The 23,680-nt window shown below is 51.9% G+C and overlaps 1 protein-coding gene across 1 annotated transcript in view; it reads right to left on the reverse strand.

Annotated features, from left to right (window-relative positions):
- Nucleotides 1-23,680, reverse strand: part of ADCY5 (adenylate cyclase 5) — a 147,700-nt gene that overhangs the window by 19,854 nt on the left and 104,166 nt on the right. The window contains exons 4-12 of the mRNA XM_043594336.1: nt 23,351-23,462; nt 21,605-21,732; nt 19,456-19,614; nt 18,446-18,587; nt 16,091-16,231; nt 11,895-11,917; nt 10,823-10,967; nt 9,536-9,633; nt 6,448-6,535 (exon numbers count right to left, since the gene is read on the reverse strand). Of these exons, the coding sequence (XP_043450271.1) occupies nt 6,448-6,535; nt 9,536-9,633; nt 10,823-10,967; nt 11,895-11,917; nt 16,091-16,231; nt 18,446-18,587; nt 19,456-19,614; nt 21,605-21,732; nt 23,351-23,462 (1,036 nt within the window). The remainder of the gene's footprint in view (nt 1-6,447; nt 6,536-9,535; nt 9,634-10,822; nt 10,968-11,894; nt 11,918-16,090; nt 16,232-18,445; nt 18,588-19,455; nt 19,615-21,604; nt 21,733-23,350; nt 23,463-23,680) is intronic.

Below are 23,680 nucleotides of genomic sequence, written 5' to 3' on the forward strand. Positions count from 1 at the left end.
TTTATTTTATTATTTTGCACACACTGATGAGATGTAGGCAAAAGTTATTAGTTATTAGAAATTGGCTGGGGAACAGGATATGCACACGGGCTTGCTTCCCGGGGAAGGTGGGACCAGGAGCCCCACAGGGGCCACCCAGAGGCCGAGAGAAGAACTGCAGGCTATTTTTAAAATTCAGGCTGGAAAAGTACTTCACATCTAACAAATGATTGACTTTTAATGCACTGGCTTGCTACAAGCCAATTTCCTTTGTCATCCTTTAAAAAGACCTGCTCTTCACTTTAAAACTTCAAATCTCCAGAAGATTTGACATCCTGCTCTGGTATCAGTTGATATAGAGTATCTCATCTCCTGTAGTCAAAAAGTTCATCTGTATGTTGACCCTAACTCCCATCATATTAATCCCAGTGCAGACGGTGAACGTCTTCACCTGGACAGAGTTTTCTCACAGAGATGCATCACAGCTGCCACCAGATCTTGGAGACTTTTTTTTTTTTCTAGCAGGATAATTGTGCCTGTGCAAACAATTGTTCAATGCCTGCTCACTCACAATTAGAGCTCAAAAAACAAAAACAAAAACAAAAAGATTAAAAAAAAAAAATCCAAACCAGTACATTCCCAGTCCGATGAACTCAAAATCAATTCAACATGAAATACAGGAGTGGGGACATAATTAATAAACCATGACTGGGGTGAAGGACAGTTTGGATCTCGGCCACTCTGAAAACCTCCAGGCAAATTGATGACCAGCCTGGGGTCCTGGTTCTGTGATGTGGGGTCAAAAGGTGATGAAATCTAATGGGGAAAAAATGAAGAAAATAGCCTTTTTGACAAGAAACTGATTTTAAAAAGCAGTAGCTCCTACTTTACGACATTTTTTTTTTTAAGATATTAAAAACTGCAGAGGCCAAACAAGGCAGGCTCCACACCACTGCACTCCTTGGGGTCAAATGGACATATTAACAAAAGCAGTGTCTTTGGGAGGAAGGATTGTGGCTCTGGAATCTAGAACCACTGGGGTTTAAATCCCAGCTATGGCACCTCCTAGCCCCAGGGCTTCAGGAAAGCTGCCTAACCTCTCTGAGCCTCACTGACCCCATCTGCAGTATGGATATGATAAACGCCCTCTTCAAAGCTTAGAAAACACAGCTCCAAGTGCAGAGCTGGGATGTGGACCCTCAACTGCCTGGCTCAACAGCCATGGGATGAACTGAAGATATGCCTCCTGGAGTGAAATGCTCTCTATCCCCAAAGAAACATGTGTCTGGCAAAATGTATCCTCTAATAGACAAAACGTGCCCCTGAGCATGCTAGGAGAAGGTGAGTGTGGGGCTCTAAAGTCCCCACAGGACAGAAGATACCTAAGAGGTAAGAGGTACTGTAGTGTAGTAAGACCCTATTTCAGAAACTGGGGACAGTAGCCAGGTTGGGGTAGAAAGAAGTGCCAGCAAGGGCAGGGGGGTGCGGTGGTGGACTTCAGGCTGCAGGGAGGGAGAAGAGGTTTCTGGTGACTGCACAGAGCACACAGAGCCTAGAAGCAGCCCTGGCCACAGTTCCCAGGAGCTCAGGCAGTCAGGTCCCGGGAGTCTGTGGGAGACAAGCTAAGAGGAGCCAGCAGCCTGGAGGATGGAGATTTAAATACACACATGTATACACCTGTGCACGCAAGCATGCACACACACGCCAAGAGCTATGTGGCCAAGTACTCCTTCTGTGCCTATCTACTCCCAAGCTCCAAAATGCAGGAAAGGAGTCTGGCCTTCCAAGTAAGAACGTGCTAATGAGCCACAGTAAAGACAGGGGGCCCAGACCAGAAGGTGGGGAAAGGAGGCAGCCAACCTCTTCTACCCATCTGAGTGGAGGTAGCAGAAATGCTAGCATTGTCAGAAACAAGCATAGGAGGATGGGGCAGAAGTCACAGGGAGGCTGATGGAACAGTCAGAGGTGCCCAAAAAGAGGAGAGGCTGTACTCAGGAGACATGACTGAGCTCACCATCCCTGAAGGTAATCAAGCAGAGGCCAGCCCATCCTTATTATCATAAAGGGATTCCAGTCTCAGGTGGGTGTCTGGGCTGCTTCACTGCTCCAGCCATTTCCAATTTGAGATTCTGAGTCCGGACCCTTGTGTGATGGCAAGGAGGGATGCAGCGTGGCTTTTTCTTTTCTTTTTAAATTAAAAAAAAATTTTTTTTTAACGTTTATTTATTTTTGAGACAGAGAGAGACAGAGCATGAACAGGGGAGGGGCAGAGAGAGAGGGAGACACAGAATCTGAAACAGGCTCCAGGCTCTGAACGGTCAGCACAGAGCCTGACGCGGGGCTCGATCTCACGGACCGTGAGATCATGACCTGAGCCGAAGTCGGACGCTTAACTGACCAAGCCACCCAGGCGCCCCTCTTTTTTAATTTTTTTAATGTTTATTTATTTTTGAGAGACAGAGAAAGAGCATGAGTGAGGGAAAGGCAGAGAGAGAGGGAGACACAGAATCTGAAGCAGCTAAAGGCTCTGAGCCGTCAGCACAGAGCCTGACACGGGGCTCAAACCCACAAACCGTGAGATCATGACCTGAGCTGAAGACAGACGCTTCACCAACTGAGCCACCCAGGCGCCCCTCAGCATGGCTTTTTCTAAGACAAGCAGCTGTGGGGCCCAGGGCAGCACAGATGCCAAGGGAAGGGAGGAGCGATGTGTGCAGATGCTCAGACTGGCCTTCTGAGACGGCATCGCCAGAAGAAAAGAAGTGCTCCAGGGATGATCCTTAGGGCAAAGCAGCCCGGAGACCGCGGGGCCCTGAAGGGAAGCTGATGCTCTGAGCAGCGAGGCCAGGAGAGCAAGACACCAGGTTAGCCCCAAGTCCCCAGAGATGTCTGTGAACCAGATCACGCTGTGTCAGGAAAGGACCAAACAGGCCCACCATGAAAAGGCCATCGGAGCACTCGGTGGGAAGTTCCAGAAAAACTTTCCCACAAAAAGGACCCAGGAAGCCATTCCCTGACAGACAGCTGACACAACTAACTTGGCTAATCCGACTAATTCAGTCGATACTTTCTTCACATTTCTCTCTACAAAAAGGTGAAAACATCGACATTTGAGCAAGTAAGTCCACGCTGTATTGGGGAAATGGGAAAACAAATGGAAAAGAGAAAGAAACCATGTCTGACAGAGCTGCCTGGCTTTGGATCCGCTGGGCTCATGCTGCGGGTAATTTAGAACTGTCATATCTCATCAGAAAGTCACTGCCCATGACTCCTGAAAAACTGTGCAAGTAAGATGAGAAATGTCTGGGTTCTGCTAAAGGGCAAGTGTTTTCGAAGTGAAAACAGAACGACACGGAAAATTCCAGTTCAGTCAGCTATAGGGCAATACCTTGAAAAGGTGATAAAATCAACTTTTAGTCCGCGCACCTGCAGGCAGTGTGCAGTGGGGTCCGGGACAGGCCGCGCCCGGCATTAGGGAAAGCGAGGCCAGTCCACCCTGCTGCATAGATGCCAGAGAAGTACCCCTGTCACATCTCAGTGTGCAAACAGTTCATCCACATGGAAGAGGAAAGAATAATGAAATGGAAGAGGAGTTCAAGCTACAGACAACTTCTCCAGTGAGGGTCTACTTCCCAGAAAGTGGAGAAATGCTGAGAAGATGGCGCATCAGAGGTGGTGGTGGGGGGGGGGGGTGGTGCAGGGAAATGCAGTGAGGACCTCAAGGTGGGTACTACAGTCTACTTGACTCCTGACCCAAAGGCCCAAATCAGCAGGTGTCAGATTTGTTACGCCAGGGAGCACTTTTCTCCTAAATAGTTTATAAAAGCTCTATATCTATAAGCTGGAAGCAGCAGCCTCTCCTGGTTGAGGGGGGTGTGTGCGGAGGGGCGAGGGATGGAGTGGGTGGGGGACAGGCACTCCATCCACCAGGCTCTCCCGCCAAGGGAACTCTGGCCACCACAGAAGCGTCAGAAAAATCATTGAGCTGGATAAAGGAATTGAGAATAAAATTATTGAAGGCGACATTGATTACAAAATAGATAGATTCAAAAAAACACAAGGAGGCAGGAATGATTTTCATAAATAATCTCGAACAGTGGCAAAAAGAATTCACTGGACCAAAGTATTAACTCAAAATAGCCAGTGCAGGCGGGGCCATGAGCCTTCCTCCCCCACCTCCACTCCCCCCTACCATCAGGAACACATGCCAATCAGGAAACATAAATGAAGTCAGAGCAGCTCAGATTTCTCAAAGCAGGGAACAGGAAAGAGAGAAGTCTAGATTCTAGTTTTAAAATTGTAGACTACATATAGCTTTGATTCAGACTTGAATAAGCTCATTGGGTACGTCAAACAATGACTTTGCCTCAATTTATAACTTAAAAAGAGAGACGATTCTTTTGAATGTTCAGGTAAAGAATGTTTACAAGTCCTTTTTAGCTATGGTGCACCTTTTTTCTTAGGTTGTTGTGACTTTACTGTGATAAAATACATGTACCATAAAATTTGCATTTTGGGTGCCTGGGTGGCTCAGTCAGTTAAGCGTCTGACTTCGGCTCAGGTCATAATCTCACGGCTTGTGAGTTTGAGCCCCGCATCGGGCTTTGTGCTGACAGCTCAGATCTTGGAGCCTGCTTTGGATTCTGTGTCTCCCTCTCCGCTCACACTCTGGCTCTCTCTCAAATTAGTAAATAAACATTATAAAAAGATAAAAAATTTGCATTTTAACTGTACAAATTAGTGGCATTAATTATATGCATAATGTGCAAACCATTACCACTCTATTTCCAAAATGCCCTAGTTCCAAAACCCTTCCATCACTCGATACAGAAACTCTGCACCCACGAAGCACTAATTCTCCATTCCCCATCCTGACAACCTCAGGACCCTCTATCTGCTTTCTGTCTCTATGAATTTGCCTATTCCAGATATTCTATACAAGTGGAATTATACAATACATGTCCCTTTGAGTCTGGCTTCTTTAAGCATGTTTTCAAGGTTCATCCATATTGTAGCATGTGTCAGAACTCCATTCCCTTCTGTGGGTAGGTAATAGTCCATTGCGTAGATATACCATTTTTGCTTATCTATTCATCTGTTGATGGACATTTGTGTTGTTTTCCCCTTTTGGCTACTGTGAATGTACCATGTACTTTCACAGCCACGAGATAGAGAAAGTGGAAGTGCTCCCGAGGGAAAAAGCAGGTTGGGAGTGAGGTGTAGGGGCAAGACAACAGAAAGACCAAAAGGCAGGAGGTGACTCAACACAGACTTGAGGAAGGAGCTGATGGAGAGGCAGGGGACTAGGATTAAACCCTACGAGGCTGTGAAGTCACTGGCCAAGCACACAGCTCAACACGCCAACTGACCCAGGCCCACCCTGCCTCTCTCGGGGTGTCACCTTCTGTATCCGCTCAAGGAGAGGGCTAAACCACTCCGGAGGATTCCCAGTTGGGGGGTGGGGGGGGCTTCCAGTTCTGACAATTAGTCCACCAAGACCTTGACCATTAGGTAATTAAACAATTAACAGTCTAACAAAATACCCTGCTTTGAGTGTGGAGAGTGAAAGGGGACTCTGGAGGTGACAAAGGTCCAATCCTTCCAGAAGAAGAATTTGGTTCTTACTACAGTGTGTGTAGGGAATGACGGCAGAGTCTGCCCCCCACCCTGCCCAGGGCTTGGCTCCAAGTGAGTGTTGAGGAGCAGAGAAATGGTTACAGCAGAAGCCGGAGGGGCTTGTCCCTGCCTGAGGACAGAGTGCTTTCTGGGGCCAGGCTGTCCCATCAGGGAAGTCTTAAACCACTAGGGAAGGAAATGACGGAAAGGCTTGGTGGACAAAGCAAAGGGGAACTTGAGTGATTGCCACCACAGACCAGAATGGCTTGTGACCAGGTCTCCTGAAGGACACAGCCTGCCTAAGAGGAGGCAGGGGAGAAAAACACAGAATAGGATTTTCTGCCCACATTATTAGCTGTGTGGCCCTGTTTGAAACACTGAACCACTCTGGGCCACTCTCCTCATCTATATGATGGGCGATTCATCCCTGTGGTCCCCCCAGAGCCAATTCCAGGCACATGGGTACACTGAAGGGGGTGTTGAGAGAGGTCTCTTCCACACTCAGCCTTTTAGCAAATATTTATTGACCACTGCTCCAAGCAGGCATTGTGCTAGGTGCCCTTCCTTCATCATACCAGATACCAAGGGGACAGACAGAAGAGGCAGTGACACTACCTCCTTGTTGCAAAGATTTGCAAAGGCAGATTAAAGTAGCCAACACAAATAAAGCTCCACTGACAAAGTGCTCCCTATAGTCGAGCTTGCTACCAATGCCAATCAAGAGTTGTGCCCCAGCATAATGTACCCCTGACCCCAAGGGTGACTCCTGGGCTCCTGGGAGGAGCTCCTTATCAGTGGGCTGGGGAGGGAGGGAAGAAGGTGGCTGGGGGCTCAGGTGCGAGCTAGACTCACCTTCACGCAGGAATAAATCACGGACACAAACACCACCAAGGTCAGCAGCAGGAAACAGGTCAGGTAGAAACTCAACATGAACACGGAGCTGGAAAAAGAGAGGAGGTGGGGAATTCTGGGCCCTGAAAACCTCTGGAAGGAAAAGGAAGTTGCTCCATTCCCCCTGAATCCATTGCCCAGTCTTTTCTAGCCCCTGATTCACTAAGAAGGGCTTACACAGCCTTGAGAACTGATTCAGGACCCCTCTGTAATGGTCTGGCTCCTGTCCTTGCCACCTCCCCGCACCTCCCTGTGGGGAGCAGAAGCCTGCAGCGGGGGGGGGGGGGGGGGGGGCTAAATGGAGAAGCAAGTGTCACCTGCTCAATATTTTGCCTAATTAAGGACCTGTTTTAAAAATCACCTGGTTATTCCCTCCAAGTAGTTACTCTCAGCTAGGATTAACTGTGAAAGCTGGAAACAGATCTGATAAACAGCCATCATTTTTAAAAATGCATTTGTCAGCAGCCCGACCAGACACTCTGAGAAACATCAGTGATGTATCCTTCTAGAGGAGAGAGTCCCTAAATCTTGTCCCCTGCCAAGCCCCACACCAAGTCCTACTCAGTTTTGCTCCCCTGCTCTTCAGCCAGTTCAGCAAGAAAATGCAAGGAACCCCCCCACCCCCCTGCCCCTTCTTCCCGAGGCAGATCACTGGTGACTTTCACCATGGGCCAGAATCCTCAGACAAAAGTGTGGCCAGTGACTTTCCACCTGGAACCTTCGTTTGGCCCTCCTGGGGCAGGGGCTGGCCAAGGTACACACCATCATATCAGGAGACCACAGAAGTCCCTTTTCCCTTTCAGGGAGTGAGAATGGCCTAGAGATGCCAGGCATTGTGAGCTAGTTAAAGGCAAGTGGATGACTTGAAAAGGCAGGTGAATACCTCTAGAGAGGCATTCAAAGGGCGTCTGTGTTTCAGGCTCCCCCAGAGGCCAGCACTTAGATGCCTTACACAAATAGAACAAGGTAGAGAACTCTCTTCAGAGGGAAAGAAAGATCTTTAAAGTAGGTCTTTCCTGCTTCTGTAGAGAAAGGACTGCTAGAGAAAGACTTCCGTCAATGCCTTGGCAACTCAGAGCTGCGGCCAGGGGGAATGAAGCCACTGTGGGCAGAGCAGGGAAGGAGGAAAACCCCGCCCACAAGACATGCTGCAGAAAAAGAAAAGCGGCCCAGAGGCAGGGTTATGCGCCCAAGCTAAATGGACTAGCAGGTGCAATGGGACAGAAGGACTAGGTTGCCTATTTATACCTGTAGCTCCATTTCAATACCAGAAAAATTGGATCCTGTGGTAATAAGGACCCACAGTCCCACCAGCCCTGCGCCACCTCCGTGTGGGGGGCAATGGGCATCAGCTGCACAACCAGAGTGGAACTGGCTGCCAGTGTCTGGTATCCTGACAGAGTCATAGTGGGTACACATGTAATGGCTATCTCTGCAACAACGTGTCATTAAAAATTCAAGGCTTTGAGCAGCAAGACATGAAGGCATTGTGTACCTCCTGATAACATGCACTAAGAAGGACACATCACTTGTACAGGATTCTTGTCAAAAAAGCATAACCTCAGTCTAATCATGAGAAAACATCAGACAAGCACAAATTGAGACATCTGCACATTAATTGGCCAGTACTCATCAAGGGTGTTAAGGCCACAAAAGACAAATAAAGGCTGAGGAAGTATCACAGATTAGCTGGGGCCAAGGAGACAGAAGAGGTAAATGCAATGTGGGATCCTGGACTGGCCCCTGGGACACAAAAAGGCCATTAGGGGCAACACTGACGGAATTAGATTATGGTCACTAGTTACTAGTGTCACCCCAGTTACTAGTGTGTCATGCCAGTGTTAATCTCCTGGTTTCAACCATCACACTACAGTTATGTAAGTGGTCAACATGAGGGAAAACTGGATGAAGGATGTACAGAAACCCTCCATAATACTCTTGTCACTTTTTTATAAGTCTATGATTATTTCAAAATGAAGAGTAGAAGGCATTGGGATGAGGGGCCCCTTCTGGATCAAGTTGGACTTAGGAGACATAACTGAACACAACCAGTGGGTCCTGGGTAGATCCTGGCTATGAATAAACTAACAGTTGAAGACGTTGGGAGACAATTTTGGAAATCTGAACATGGACTTGGTGTTACACGACTGCAGAGAACCGCTGCTAATTTTGTCTGGTGTATAAGGCACTGTGGTTAAGAAGGGAAAGCCCTTAAAATAGGACTGTATTGAGGGTTTTTGAGGGGAGGGGGGGAATGTCCTTTTGTCTAAAATTTAAATAAGCAGAAAAGAAACAGATAAATTATAAAATATCAACAATAGTTATACTTTACAGTACAGGGGATGGGTGCTGCTTATATTAATTACTTTTCTGTATGTTTGAAAGGTTGCATAAGAAGTAACAAATATGTGCACAGACATGGGCACACACACATACAAATGTATACACACACATGCAAACAGACATGGAGCAGTTATATTTCCTGTTTAGATGTGACTCTACTGTGACTATGTCCCTAACACTTCATCTCAAAAAGCCCACTGGCAACATCCGAGTGGTTCCTCAGAAGCCACAGGCCTCTGTAAGGGACACAGTCAGTCCTTGGAAGCATTCTAGAATATCTCTTTGAGGAAAGCCGTCAGAACCAGAAATCCATTCTTTGAAATACCCAGAGTTGCAGAAAACCCTTATCTTTTGAAGATGTATTGATGATTTTGCAAGAACCAAAGGTCACACAGAAGCAAACCTGAGTACTTTTGGGTGATTTAACGGGCAGCTGCAGTGTGGATACAATGGGCCAAGATGACGAAGTGCCGACAAGGAGTCTCTCATGCAGCAAGGCAGCGCCCAGAGGGAAGTCTCCCACCCTGGAAGGAGCAACTCACCTCTCTGTCACAAGGGAGTCAGACTTGTAGCTTCCCGGTCCCACCGAGGACACATTTGGAAACTTCTCCCTCTAAACAGGCTTAGCGCAGACCTCCGCCTCTGCTCTCCTACATGACCTCCCCTCCCACCCTTGAAGCCCCACAGCCAGAGGGACAGTACTTACTGGGGCACGATGGTGATCTGGACAAAGCAGATGAAGAGGAAGACAAGCGAGGCACATGCCACATAGGCACCGAATCGGTCATCCACCTGCTTGGAGTACTGAGAGGGATGTGCGGGGTGAGAGGGGCAGAGACACCTGGCCCCATCCACTCCAGCCCCGCTCCACCCCAGAACACTCCCAAGACCTGGAGACCTGGAAGAACCAGCACTAGCCTTGGTGCTCAAGAAACCAGTCCAAAGCACTATAAAGTGGTGCCTGTTGGGGAGGACAGTTGAATTGTGTCAAACCAGAAACTTCCTGTAGGTCGGGTCACCATGAGAGTAACTCGTCACGATCATGGCTCACATCACGGAGCGCCATCTGCGCGCGAGGACACATATCAGGCCTATGGCATCCTTATGCATGGACGTAGGTACTGGACCTATATAGCTGCTACTTCCCAGGTGAGCGAGCTGGGGCTCAGAGAGGACATGAGGCTCACCCAAAATCACAGAGCTCGTCTCTGAGGGCCCAGCTCCCAGCCCCAGCTCCTCCCAAGACACCAACAGGTGGTGGGAACAGAGGCTGTGCTGGCACAGAATCACCAGAGAGGGTGCTTTGTGACTCAGTTCCATTAACTGCTGGTGAACAGTGCTTGCCTCCTAGGCTCACCTCACCGGACGATGACGTGAGTTCAACAAGCCCGTTTTAACTCAACACTGGGGAAACGCCGTGGCGTGGGCAAAGACCCTGGACCAAGGTCTGGTTCTGACTCTTTCACTACTTCACTGGTGGCCTAGAGCAAGTCACCCAACCTCTCAGTCACAATTTAAGGAGATGGGACAAAGTGATCTCAACTGACTGCCTCTTCCAAATGTTTTCCAGTGTTCCAGAGGCAGCAGGGGGATCCACTGGTGATGATAATGATAGCAATAATAGCAACAATAAAAATAACATAAACAGCAATGGACATTCACGGAACATCTATGTGGCCAATACTATCTTATGTGCTTTCTATATATGGATTTATTTAATACTCACTATGACCCTATGAAGAAGGTATGTTAAATATCCCCATTTTCCAGATAAGGAAATGGAGACATGAGGAAGTGAAGACTTCTCTCTTCTGACCATGAAAGTCCCCCTAAAATCTCCATCTACTGGGTAGCATGGCATCGGAGCAGAGGGAACGGAGACAAAGGGCTCTTTCCATGGTGATGGAGAGCAGAAGGGAGCCTTCTATTGTCCTGTCCCCTCCCCCTGGTTCTGGTTCTGCCCAGGGCCTCGTTCCCACCCACGGTGCTGTACCTTCTTCTCTAAGTCAGGCTCCCTGAAGGTCAAGAGGAACTTGCGGACATGCTCAGACCGCAGCCTGTCGATGCTCCTGGCGTCAATGGCACGGCCCAGAAATTCGTCCACTTCATCCTCGGGGTTTGCACTTTCCTGGGCGTTCCTGGGGAGCAAGACATGCAGACACACGGCAGGCTGACCACCAGGGGGCGCCACAAGAGGGCCCACTTGGGCCCATGCACCCAGGCCCATTAGAAAGGCCCTAATAAGGGCTGGGGAAGCTGGGACTGAGATCCGGAACCCAAGTTCCCCTGCTTCTTAACTGCCCACATGCACAGAAAGCTGCCAGTGTCTGACCTTCTGGCTGAAGGGCCTCACCGACAGTAAGACTTTTCTGACTCTACTCATATATTATTATAGTATAATATGACTTATCATCAAAGTTTTCATTGTTTTTCCCCACAGCTAACAGTCTCTGCTCTTCACTCTCCAGTGGTACCATCATCCTGAAATAAAGGCCAAGATCCGGAGGCAAGACTGCTGCCCCAGGGGCTGTGAGCTACCCCGCTGCTTTAACCCGGCCCAGGGCACCCTCTGGGAAGCAGGTGTCATGATCAGGGTGCCAAACTAAAAGCCCATCACTCAAGGTGATGCCTAGTCCTTGAGTGGGGTTTCTAACAGCCTCCAAGAACCAGGAAATGGAAGAGAAAGAGGAGCACATTCCCTCAAGGCACCAGGATGTGGCCAGACCTGGTGACCAACGTGCAAGGTCTGCATTTTGCTGAGAGCAGCAGGCGCGTGTGTGTGCGTGCACACAGGCATGTGAAGAGCATGCATGTATGCAGTTGTGAGTGCACACATATGTCCACGCATGTGTTTGTGGGAAGATTACAAACGGGCAGTGCCGAGCCCAGCCTCTCGGCCCTGGGCTCCTGGGCTGCCCATCTGTCAGCTGCAGTGCTCTGGTCATTCTCAGCCAAGGCTGTGTGGCCTCACTCCCCAAGCAATGCGGGGAAACTGAGCTATAAGACGAATGTGGGCCTATCCCCCAGGCCAAGAGAGCAGGAATAAAGAAGGGCATGTTACTCACTTGTCCTTGGGGTCTTCAAAGCCCTAAAAAAGAGGGACAGAGAGAGAAGGAAAGAAGTATGAGAACAGAGAGGATGGAGAACTGAGGCTTCCAGAGGGACTGCGGGAAGGCTGCAGCTCATTTACTCTCTACGGCTCACCGAGGAGTCTGCACAGAGAGAGGACTGTCACCCAGGAGTTTGTCCTTCCTTCCCTCAGTGAATACAGCCAGGTTCTTCCTATGGGATACGCTCTGCTACGTGCTGGGGGCACACTGTGATTTCATGTCGCCCACTGGCAAAACTCACGTGTCTAAGCTCTTCCTGTCCCCACATCCAACTCCCCAACTCCGCTTGCCCCAGAGCCTGGGCTTGGTGGGTCCCTCTCAATTCTACCACTTACTCAGATGGAATAAGAGAAACCATTAAGTGACCACTGCCCCCACCCCAGCCTCACTGAGCACACAAAATCTGGGAATTCACATGTTTTGAGCTTAAGAAAGTTAAGCTCCAGTTACCTGTAACAGCTTTCCTAGCGTATGAGAACTAGCGTGTTCTTACAAAGCCAGGATTGGTTGGGGTGAGAAACCTGCGTTCCATGGGTTTGACTGCCGCTCACATACACAGGGCAGGGGTGAGTGTGAAGGTCCCTTACCGGTCTCCAAACTCAAATTCCTATTTATCTACGCAGTCCACAAAGGGACAGATGTGTCTCGGGGTGTGACCAGCTGTGGCAGAATGAAGGGTGGGTTCCCTAAAGTGGCAAAGGGGTGGAATCCAAGAGGTAGTGGAGAGGTAGCAAGCAGCCCCAGGACTGTGTCAGGTAAGGCTCCAGTTGCCAGGGCAAGGACCGAGTGTGACCTGTGGTCTTTTGGGGCCCAGCGTGGGGCACACTGCTGGGCAACGTGGAGGTCAGTAAGCGCCAGGTGAACCCAAGGCCAAATGAACACACCTCTCTTTATGCACACTGCAGACAGTTTGAAAATGCAAAAAGCATTCATGAGCCAGAGTTGCCAGGAACTAAAACAGATGTGGGGTCCACACCACACCCCATGTTCTCTTTTCTACCCCCCCCCCCACCAGTGGAGGGCCCCAGGGGCCTCGGCAGCCTCTAGTGGCACATCCAAGTGCCCAACTGTGGACCCTGAGCTCCTCCGAGGATGCCAGACCCTTCTTGTCCTCTGAGAACCATCGGGCCCTCTGTCCAGGCTGTAAGACCCGGCCCACTTCACCATCCCAGCCCCAGGCTGGAGGAGTTGGTGTTAGTCAAGTGGGTGCTCCGCCTAGGGAGCAGGCCCAAGCTGGGTGCCCCCCACGATCCCTCAGAGCACGAGCTTGAGTGGGCAGCCCAGGGCCTGGACAGGCCAGCTCTCTGCAGAATATGGTGAGGCGCTGGCACTGAATTCCACCACGGGGGCCAGCAAGGATTTTACTCCGGGACTGAGGACAACCAGGCTATACTATGCTTATGCAGGTCTCTGCAGCTCAGAAATCTACCCGACACGTTTTTAACAAACCTATTTCTGACCTTCCCCTATGCTCCTTTGGTCATTTACTGGGGTTGGCTGGGGACTGGGTCCGGTGGATGCCATGTTAGTGTGGAACGCTCAGCACTGGGTTAGGGTGTCAGCAAAAGAACCTTGGCAAATGGTTGTTAAGAACACAGTCCCGCAGATGGGTTCAAGTCTCACGGTCTGCTTACTACTTCTAGAACAACGGTCCTCAGCCTGGCTAGGAGGACCCTCACATGGGTTCTGCCACAGCACCCAGCTCAGCTCAGGGGGCCCTGTGTGGTTCCCAATTCCGGTCCCTTGGCCCTAAAAGCAGGAACAGAGGCCACGGCCCCTCGGCTCATCCACACGGAGGTTCGTACGCCCGCTTGTCAAGCTGCTCGTCTCCTCTGGGCACTCGGGCTCAGCCCGCTGCCCCCACAGAATGCAGAGCTTCCCTGGTTAGATGAGCAGATGCCCCTGCATGCCCTTCCTGTCAACCTTCTTATTAGTAAGTACCCTCAGGGACTTCACGACACTTGTGCCTAAGCACACACCAGAGCAGCTCGTCACTACGTTTTAAAAGCTGAGTAAAAGCCGAAACAAGATTTAAAGGAATAAGAGTGCTGCCTACAGGTTAGTACCTTTCTTAGTGTTCTCAGACACCGCTTAACCTAATCCTCCACCCCCACCATCGGTGGAAGTCAGGGTAGCATCTCTCCTTTTGAGCATCTTTACCAGAGGTTTCAGGCAAGTTTAACACCAGAAGTCAGTGGTGTGCCTGGCGGCTGGCAGAACTACCCCCTCAACAGCCTAGACACTCAGACTGGGCGGGCTGGGGGCTGGAACTGGTCCTTTGATGCCGGCCTCTGGCGACTCTGCCCAGCCAGGATGAGGGATGGGAGTCTCTTCTCCCAAAGGCTGCTGCAGAGGCGTCCCCAACCCTGTTCTTCCACACACCTTCCCATCCCTCTGTGCTGGCGAGGCAGCTGATGCCACGGAGGAGCCTGGCAGCCAGTCTCCCCCGAGACGGCCCTTTCCCCAGTTACAGCCCTTCCGCTGATGGTTCCAAGGCTCCTGGTCCTAACAATGATTAATGCATCTGCTAAACCGGTGCTTATGCTCCAAACTGTCTCCTTTGGGACTCTGAAATAACTGAAGACTCTGCTTACACCAAGTTATCTCCAAAGAAAAAAGCTTTCCAACAATTTTAAACAGAGAAAGCCCACCAAGCACATTTCCTGCCTGCTTGTGGCTCTTCTTCCTCTCCTCTCCCCACCTAGTCTCCTGCTCAGCTCTGTCCTCTCCCTCCTGTCTTTCTGCTCCTCTTCCCTCCCACCTGGATGAGAGCCTCCCTCTTTGCACCCAGCTCTCAGTGGCCCCACACTACGCTCACCCCCTCTGGACCCAGTCACGTGGATACAGAATCCACAGCAGATTATTAAAGGGCTAGGGTGAGAACAAAGAGGTCCACCGACTGCTCTTTGCCTTGAGGAGGGCCCCCCAGGGAGAGGGAATGTGGCCAGTGGCCTGGGCGGCACTGGCCAGACCTGTGAAGTCCAAGTTCAAAGCCCTGGGGGAAGGCTGGGTCCCTCCCACTCTGTTCCCTCATAACCTTCATGTCCTGCAAGTTGCTTCTTGACTGTCAAAAACTAAAATAGAGGTCTTGACTCAATTCATTTTTTGATCTTACACATTTTCCTTGAACCTCTGTCATCTGCTATTTGCCAGTTAGCAAGCAGCAGAGTGGCTGGGTCCCCAGCCTGTCCCTGGCTCAGTCAGCTGACTCAGCTGGATTTTCATGGAGTTTATCTCTAGTCCCTGCTGCTGTAGCTAAAACCTGCTCCAACCTACAGACCCCAAATTGGGGATCCTACTGCTGGCGCGCCCCACCTCATTCTTCTACCCTGGCGCGTGCGTGTGTGCGCTCTCTGTCTGTCTCTCTCTCTCTCTCTCTCACACACACACACACACACACACACGGCTCCCCACACCCTGCTGCTTCACCCACCCCTCTCTCACGGTGGGCGACTCCCATGGGAACCAGGCTGCCTGTGAGCCAAGGAGTTTGTTCGGACATGGATGCCAAACTCTTTGATAAAAACAAAGGAAAACACTGCTGCCAGACCCTGATTTCTGTTACCCCTCTCCCTCTTCCTCTCACCCTCTGAATTCTTTGTCATCACTGACAGAACCCAGGCAGCACATCCTGAATTAGCCTGTTCTTGGTGTGTGTTTAGGGACAGTGGGGGGGCGGGGGGGTGTCTGTCCACCAAGGCAGTTGGGGTCCCGTGTCCCCCACCCCTTCCATGGCCTCTGCTCACCCCACAGAGTGCCCCGCAGTGAGCAGGGGCACTTCTCAGCACAGAGGGCAGAGGGGACCATCACCTGGCACTTCACCAAAAAGTACTGAGATGGTCTCTGAGCAACTGAGCCAAAGGATGTGTTTTCAGCTGCCCAGGAAGGGCACCTGATAAGCTGGTGCCCACCAGACAGTGCCAACGGACCACTGGAGGCTTTGGCTGGACTCAGGGGCTGCTTCCAGCCTGTGGAACTCATGGAGAGAGCCCAGGGCCAGAAATCAGGCACTCTGGCTCCTAGTCCAAAGTGGATTCTGTGGCTCTCCAGGTGCCATCAGGCAACACAAGGGGCCTGACCCCATCCTCACACTCAAGGAAGGCCCTAGCCCTGGAGAGTACTACCCACCCGCTGTTGCCCCCACTACTCACCATCCGCTTCATCTCCTTGGACACCTGGTTGCCCCCTAGGTGGTTGTAGAAGGGACGCTCAGCCCCCCAGTGGGGCGGGTTGTGCCCAATGGAGTTGGTTCTCTGGCGATTCATCTTGGCGATCATGGCCTTTTCTTCTTTCTGGGAGTGCCAAACACATGCATCAGTCTGTGGGCAGAGCCTACCAGGTGAGCCCAAGTGGGCAGTTTCTCATGGCTCCCAGGTGCCTGGCCAGGTAGGGGCTGAGGCAGGTGCCCCTCTCTTCTGTGCACATCCTGGAGCCTAGACATCTGCCAGGATCCTAGAGCTTACTGGAGAAAGCATCTTAAATCCCTCCAAATTCCCCAATATAGCCCTAGCTGGCTTAGGTGAGAGGTTGGTCTTATGAGAAAGCAAAGAGGCTTTCCCAATTGTCACTGGCATAGAATCCTCAGGGGTGGGCAGAGCTTGGGTCTGAGGCACTCAAGGTGAAGGAGGGAGAAGAAACCTAGGATTCCAATCCACTCAACTTATCCCAAACAACCATGTTCTGCCAGAGGGTGCAGTAAGACAGGCCCTGCTGCCCAGAAGGCAGCTCGGAGAGGTTTGGGTCACTAGAGCTTGAGATGCAAAGGCCGATAGACATTGTACAAATACACAAGCGGGGCCTCAGCTGGCTCCCCACGTGCCAACCATCATCTCTGTCTGTCCATCCATCCAATGGGCTCCAGTTGGAGGGCTGGAGAGGCCCTGGGGAGACCTGAGGCAGCCTTCCCCTCAACTCCCTCTCTGAGCCTGGGAAGGGAGCCCATCAGATCAGGGACACAGAGGGGAGGGGACACAGCCTGCTTCAGCTGACATTGCTCTGGATGTGGGGTGTCACTCATCCTTTCTGGACTGCTTGTCAAGAAGCTGGAAGAACACACCCCATAGAACCCAGGGTAGAAGGTAACAGCCCTCAGCCTGGGTGGGGCAGGAAGGTGGGGCTGAAGACCTCATCAACCTAGCAGAGGGGAGGGGGTGGGAGGAAGGTCTGGGAGGAGGTCAGTTCACTTGAACTATAGTCAAACAGTAAGCAAATGTTCAAAAATGTGACAAATAAGCCACCAGGTGCTCTCCCCAGAACGTATAAATCCTCCCATCCCTCTTCATGGTCTGTGGGGGGCCTGGCACAGCTCCCTGGAAGGGGCCCCACAGCCAGGACCTGTCTCCAGGGCTGCACTGCTGTGGCGGATGAGGTGCCCGTGTGATGTCCCTGTCAGGGTGGACACCTGTCCCAAGGAGCCCTGTATCCCTTTAAAAATCAACCTCTGCTGTCACTCAACACTTTCTCTGAACTTTTCTCCCAGCTTAATTTTATCTTTAGTCTAATGTCTTTTTTTTTAATGTTTATTTATTTTTGAGAGACAGAGAGACAGACAGACAAACAGAGCATGAGCAGGGAAGGGGCCAGAGAGAGAGGGAGACACAGACTCTGAAGCAGGCTTCAGGCTCTGAGCTGTCTGCACAGAGCCCAACACGGGGCTTGAACTCATGAGCCATGAGATCATGACCTGAGCCAAAACCAAGAGTCAGACGCTTAAACGACTGAGGCACCCAGGCACCCCTAGTCTAATTTCTTAAGAAAGGAAGAGGGAAGATTTCTCTGTCAAAAGGTTCTGACCAACAGGTCAGTTCAATGGAAAGATTCATCAATAAAAGGCATTTTAATCTAGGGAGAAATAGAAAATGTTCTCTTCATTCACTTTAAAAATTAAGAACATGGAACATGACACTATTAAAAATAGAATGCCAAAGTCTGCTAATAATTCAGTTTTATATTTGGGCAAGTGTGGGATGGGACAAAGTGAGGGGGAAGAAGGGGACTATAAGGTGAAAGAAGGAAAGAACAGAGGTCCTCTCGAGAAATAAAGGTCTGCAGGGACAGAGACCTATTGAGACGAAGAGATAGGGAAGGAACGAATCCACCTAGTTCACGCAACAGACAAGGAGCAAGGCAGAGATGAAACCAGTGTCTGGAGATACAGTAGATGACGGACAGACCTCCTAGTTGTTTTATTTCCATGCCCTGGCCTACTGCTATGTTGCTAACTGATTTGAGGCCTGTTGCATTTTTGCAACAGAAGCAAAATGAAAACATTCCCTCTTTGCTGTCAGCCGTCACAAGGCCTTTCTAACTCTCATGTCCTTCCCGAGATGCAGGAACCACGACCGTGTGAGGAATTCACGACTTGACTCAAGGGAAGAGTGAGAAGACAAGGAAGCAGCTGCCAAGAAACATTCCTCCCCAGAAGAAGAAGGCCGAGCAACCCCTGGAGCCCGCCCCCGCCCACCTGGCCCACCCGGTCCACCCAGCCCCTCAGCCCTTGGCCCGACCCGCTTCTGGGTGCAGCGCAGGATGAGGAAGGTCTCAATGCTGTGCTCCTTGAGGTAGGCGTTGCGCTCGCCCCCACAGCCTGGCTCCACCTCATAGTCACCATTCAGGTAGTTGAGCGTGGCCTTGGTGATGTGGATGCGCCTGCAGGTGGGGAGAGATGCAGGGAGAGCAGGGCAGAAAACATGACTTCAGAACTCCAGTCCCCATACAGAACCACACTGCAACCGACTTGGCCACAGTTCAAACCCCAGGGCCCGAACCCTGGCTCAGATGCTAAGCCCAACTTAGATCCCAGCCTCAACACACTGCATCTCTCCACTGTTCAAAGTAGACCCCTTCCCACCTGACCACACCACATCACATCTACGTTATGTCATCCTCATCACAGAATACATCAGTAGTCTGTCAGGAGGACACAGTCTCAGTCTCACAGATCTCACAAACCCACTCAGGAGCCAGCAGTGGCTCTGGCTGAGTACACGACTGAGTCCAGATCCCCCAGCCTGGCACGAATGTTCTTTTAACACAGGCACTGTTTTTCCCACTGGTCCCTAAGCGGTCATGTGCTCTACTTCCATTCCTTGGAAATACCGTGTTTCCTATACCTGTGCCTATCCTCACTGTGGTCCCTCATCCTGGCCCTCTCTCCACTCCTACCCTCCTTACCTGTCCGAATCCCACCCAGTCACCCTGGCCAGCTCACATCCTTTCCATCCTGGCCACCCCTGAAAATTACCCACAGTTCCTCCCTCCTCCAGAACTCTACCCCATCTATCACATCACACAACAAGTTGCCCTGTTTTGTGCAAATATCTTCTGGGTAAAGCCCGGGCAAAGGTTGAGAGGCTGCTCCCTACAACTTGCCACGGTGTAGTACAAGTAATTTGTTAAGGAGAGGACCTTCTACTAAAATTCTGCCAACCCCATCCTGCCCACCCCCTGCCCCATGCCTCAGGACAGTCACCCTGAGTGGGGTTGGGTGGGAAGCGAAGTCTGGGCCCTCACTCACCCTGCCTTGCCTCCAGCTTCCATGTGGTTGGCCAGCGTGACGTCATTAGACCAGACGTCGAACTGCCACTTCCTGAGACCAAGGACACCGCAGTGTACTCGCCCGCTGTGAATTCCCACGCGCATGTTCACGTTCACCCCAGTCACCTCCCGGACCAACCTGGGGATGGAGCAGGGGTAAGGCTGGGAGAGGGTCGGGGGCCAGGCACACAGAGTGGGGGCGGGGCTGGAAGGCACGGGGTCGGGGGTGTGACAGAAGGTGCAGGGGTCAAAGAGTCATTTCTCTCTGGTCCAGCCCAAATTCAGAGTCTGAGACTGTTCCACCCGACGGGCACTGCACCGGCTGGGCCCTGGTGCTCAGGTGCTGTAAGAAGTGAGGCGTTGCTTCCCGGCATGGCCACAAGGGGGCACAGCGCCTCACACTACAACCCAGGATTCGCTGCTTCCCCGCTAAGGTAACTAAGGTTCTCTTTGCTACCCTCAAGTCAGTTCAGCTGTGTTCCGCATATTAGTGCCCGACCGAGACAGGGAAGTTATAGCCGCTTCAAACCCCCTTCATAGAATACTCGGATCTGTCCACATTGCTGCTGCTTCTTGGACGTTAGCAGGATAACGGAGAAAGGTGGTTAACTATTTCAAGAGAGGACACATGTCCTGCTCAGGAGAGAAGGGGAGCCTGAGCAGGTGCAGGGGACCAGGGATGTTCCATGTGCTGGAAGACAGCACCAGTCCCCACCGCGGTGGCACATGCACCACACCCTGGGGCGCGGGGGCCTCTAGTAGATGGGTGGGCCCTCTGCAGGATGGAGAGTGTGATGGAAGCTATATTGCTCTGGGTATATGTCTGAGGTGCGGGGTCTGCAGAAGAGGGTACAGGTGCTTGGGGGGGGAGGGGGTACACGGTGTGTACTCTTTAGGGACCTGCATACTCTCTGATACCCTGGGATAGATCTACTCAGCCAGCTGTGGGACCAGCAGTCTGACCTGGCCTAGAGGGCAGGACCATCATGTGGACACTTGCCCTCCTCACCACCTCACCGGCAAGAGGCTGATGCCTGACACAGGAAAGACTGATGTCATTCATCATTGCTCTTGTCTTGGGATACCTCGGCTGTGGCTGCGCCTTCCATCCACAGTGCCTCTGGCCCCTTGCTTAGGTTGGTAACATCTCATTCCGCCTTTCTGTCTTAACTCTGGGGCCACTTCCTACATGAAGCCTCTCTTGGTCTTCCCAATGGAAACAACTGACCCTTCCTGGACCCTCCCATCTCGATTTGCCTCTCCCACCTGGTGGCGTCTGCTCGGCATGCCTGGTATCACAGTGGCGGGAGTCCCAGCCTCTCCCTCAACAGACTCCGTGCTTCCAGGCAAGGGAGGGAAGCACTGGCTAGCCCAAGCATGCAGGGGCAGTCAGTAAACACTGCAGAAAGGAACTCCACCAAACCGAATGGACCCTGCCACCTTCCTGGACAGCTACTCTGACTTCTGACCTTGTCCACTGTGGCTTTTCCTTTGCCCCTCCCTGGCTACTTCTGAACCTCGAAATTCCTGAGCCTAAGCTTGGACTACCCATACCTTTTCATGACTGGACCCCCTTCTCTGGCCAGCAGTGACCAAGAATTGGCCAAAGATGTTTTTTGCTATTGCTCCCAGGAAGGATGGGACACCTGTTTGCATCCACTTGCCCTGTTGTGTTACCCTGGGGAGCTGTTTAATCCCTGTGAGTCCAACCTTACTCATCTGGAAAGAAATGGGACCAATGGGCTCTGCCCCTGGCTGGGTAGTCGTGGGACCTAAGAGACTAGGGTGCAATGCATAGGACCAGCACGACGGCCACCTGGTCCTCCTCTCTTGCAGAGGTGAGGCCACATCTCCCGCTACCCTGGAGTCTGCAAACCCCTCCCCTCCTAGAGGACATGTTCCCCTGGGAAAAGCTTCCTAGACTGCTGTGGATAGAAGTTGCCCAGGAGAAGGCTCAAAGTCTAGAGGTGCAAATCAGCCCTCCAGCATGGCCACGGGGTCTTGGGAGACAGCTTTGCCCCAGTTTCCCTGCCTCCATTAGTTCCACCTGGAGGCTAGACTGGTCAGTTACTCAGGCTGTGGGACAGCACCCCCACAGATGGACAGTCCCCCCGCAGACTGGCACTTACGAGATGGCCTCAATCATGTCCATGCCCATCTCCACGCAGCAGTGAGCGTGGTCAGCCCTCGCTTCAGGCAGCCCAGAGACACAGTAATAACAATCCCCCAGGATCTTAATACGTAAACAGTGATTCTCCTGGAAAGCAAATTAATTTTAAAAATTAAAAATAGTAGGAAAGAGAAGTGGGAGGGAAAGAAACGGGAAGCAAACAGATTCACCCCATGCCTGGAATAACTTGCCTTTTAGGGCAGTGAGCACAGACCCAGTGCCGGCAGATGCATGGCCCCGGCCCCAGGACAGGCTTATCGGGACTGGAGGGCGGTGGCGGGGGGGGGGGGGGGGGGGGGAGCGGTGGAGGACAGGCTGAGCAGCCCTCACAGAGGCATTCCAGCCTCCCCAGGCTCAGGAACTCACTTTTATGGTCACTGCTGAGACCCAAGAAGAATGCAGTTGGTCTGATGAGGGAGCAAATAGGGCAGACTCATCAGAGTGAGGAAGGTCCCAAGTTGAGAGCCAGCCCCTGGTTCTACTGCCAGGACCCAGAGAACACTCTGACTCTTGGCCTAAGGTTCTACGGACAGTTTGCTGATTCTCCTTCTTTTATAAAAAGACTGAAGCAGAAATGAGACCTAACCAAAGCTCATCTGACCCTCAGCCTGAGACTTATACCAAAAAGAATGCTGCTAAACCAGCAAGCACATGAGCGCTAAGATACCCACAGAGCTGAAGCACCCGCCCACTGCTGCTCCTGAACAGAGGAACTGGCAGGGTCACCCGACAGTCAGGGTGACCCATGACTAGGGTTGGGATGGGATGTCGTTAGTCACCAATTCTCCAAATCTGGCCCCTAGAAGTTACTCCATGAAGCGGGATGCTAGGACACACCAGTCCGTGTGGCCTGGACTCTCATTTAAGGCCCCCCCAAAACCCAAGGGCCCAGCATACACCCACTCGCCCCACCCACGTTCAGTGATAGAAACAACCAGTGAGGTGTGAGACCCGCCATCTAATGCCCTTGGCGGCCCTGCTGCCGCCTCTGACCAGCACTGGCCTCTCATCAATGATCTGGTCTGGTGTCCTGAGAGGGCAAAAGGGAACGTGTCCACATGTCGGTGATACCGCAGCAAGCAGCCCCTGACGTGCAAGGACTCTACAAAGGTCCAGAGCATCACTCAAAGACACGAAAGCTGGGAAAGGATGACAGTGTCAGCAAGAGCCTAACGAACGAACGCACAGTTTACCACCCCAGGCCCCGGGTGCTACTTCCAATTTGCCAAACAGTGCAGCATCCTCTTTCCGGAAGCCTCTAGGGGGTGGCACGTAGTTGTCTGCAGGCCAGTTGTGAGTCAGACTCATTCTCCTATCACTGGCCAACCTCATCAAGAAAATGGCTCTATGGCACCTAATTTGCCGACCAAACAGAAATTCCTCAGGGGCCTGGGCAGTGTTACCTGCAGGCCTTGCCACACCCCCCTCCTCAGATGGAGGGCTCGCCCACTTGCCCCCACCGTGACCAGTGACAGTGTAAAAGTAAGGTGTGAGGATACGCAGCCACAGCCCGTGCAACCCCTCTGCCCCTCCCCAGTTCTCAACAGTGGACTCTGCCCAGCAGGGCACACGCTGGCACAGTGCCTGTCCCTGGGGTTCAGCGAGTCCTTGGCCACAGCACTCTCCCTCAGGCAGCCCAGATGGAGCCACCCTCTGGCTCCAGCACAGGCCCTTGGGTGCTGAGGACAGCAGGCAGGAGACTCACCGCAGCCAGCTTGTCGAAGCGGGCGAAGAGCTCATTGAGGGTCATGACTAGCTCCTGGGCAGTGCACTGGGACGCCAGGCTGGTGAAGCCCTCGATGTCAGCAAACAGGATGCTGGGGAGACAGGTGGAGGAAGACCCCCATGAGAGAGGGAGTTCAGGGGCACACAGCCAGGGCCACCCTCTGCCTTAGGAGAGCTGTTGGCCAGAAAGAGTCCAGGTGCAGGCAGGGGCAGGCGGGGGGCTCCAAATGGCTGCTGGGGTGCAGATCAAGAGCCCTGGCACCAGAGAGTTGAGGATGCTGGCCTCTCCATGCTGGCCGGGAGATATGCT

Source organism: Prionailurus bengalensis, chromosome C2, assembly GCF_016509475.1.
Source record: "Prionailurus bengalensis isolate Pbe53 chromosome C2, Fcat_Pben_1.1_paternal_pri, whole genome shotgun sequence".
Classification (NCBI taxonomy): domain Eukaryota; kingdom Metazoa; phylum Chordata; class Mammalia; order Carnivora; family Felidae; genus Prionailurus; species Prionailurus bengalensis.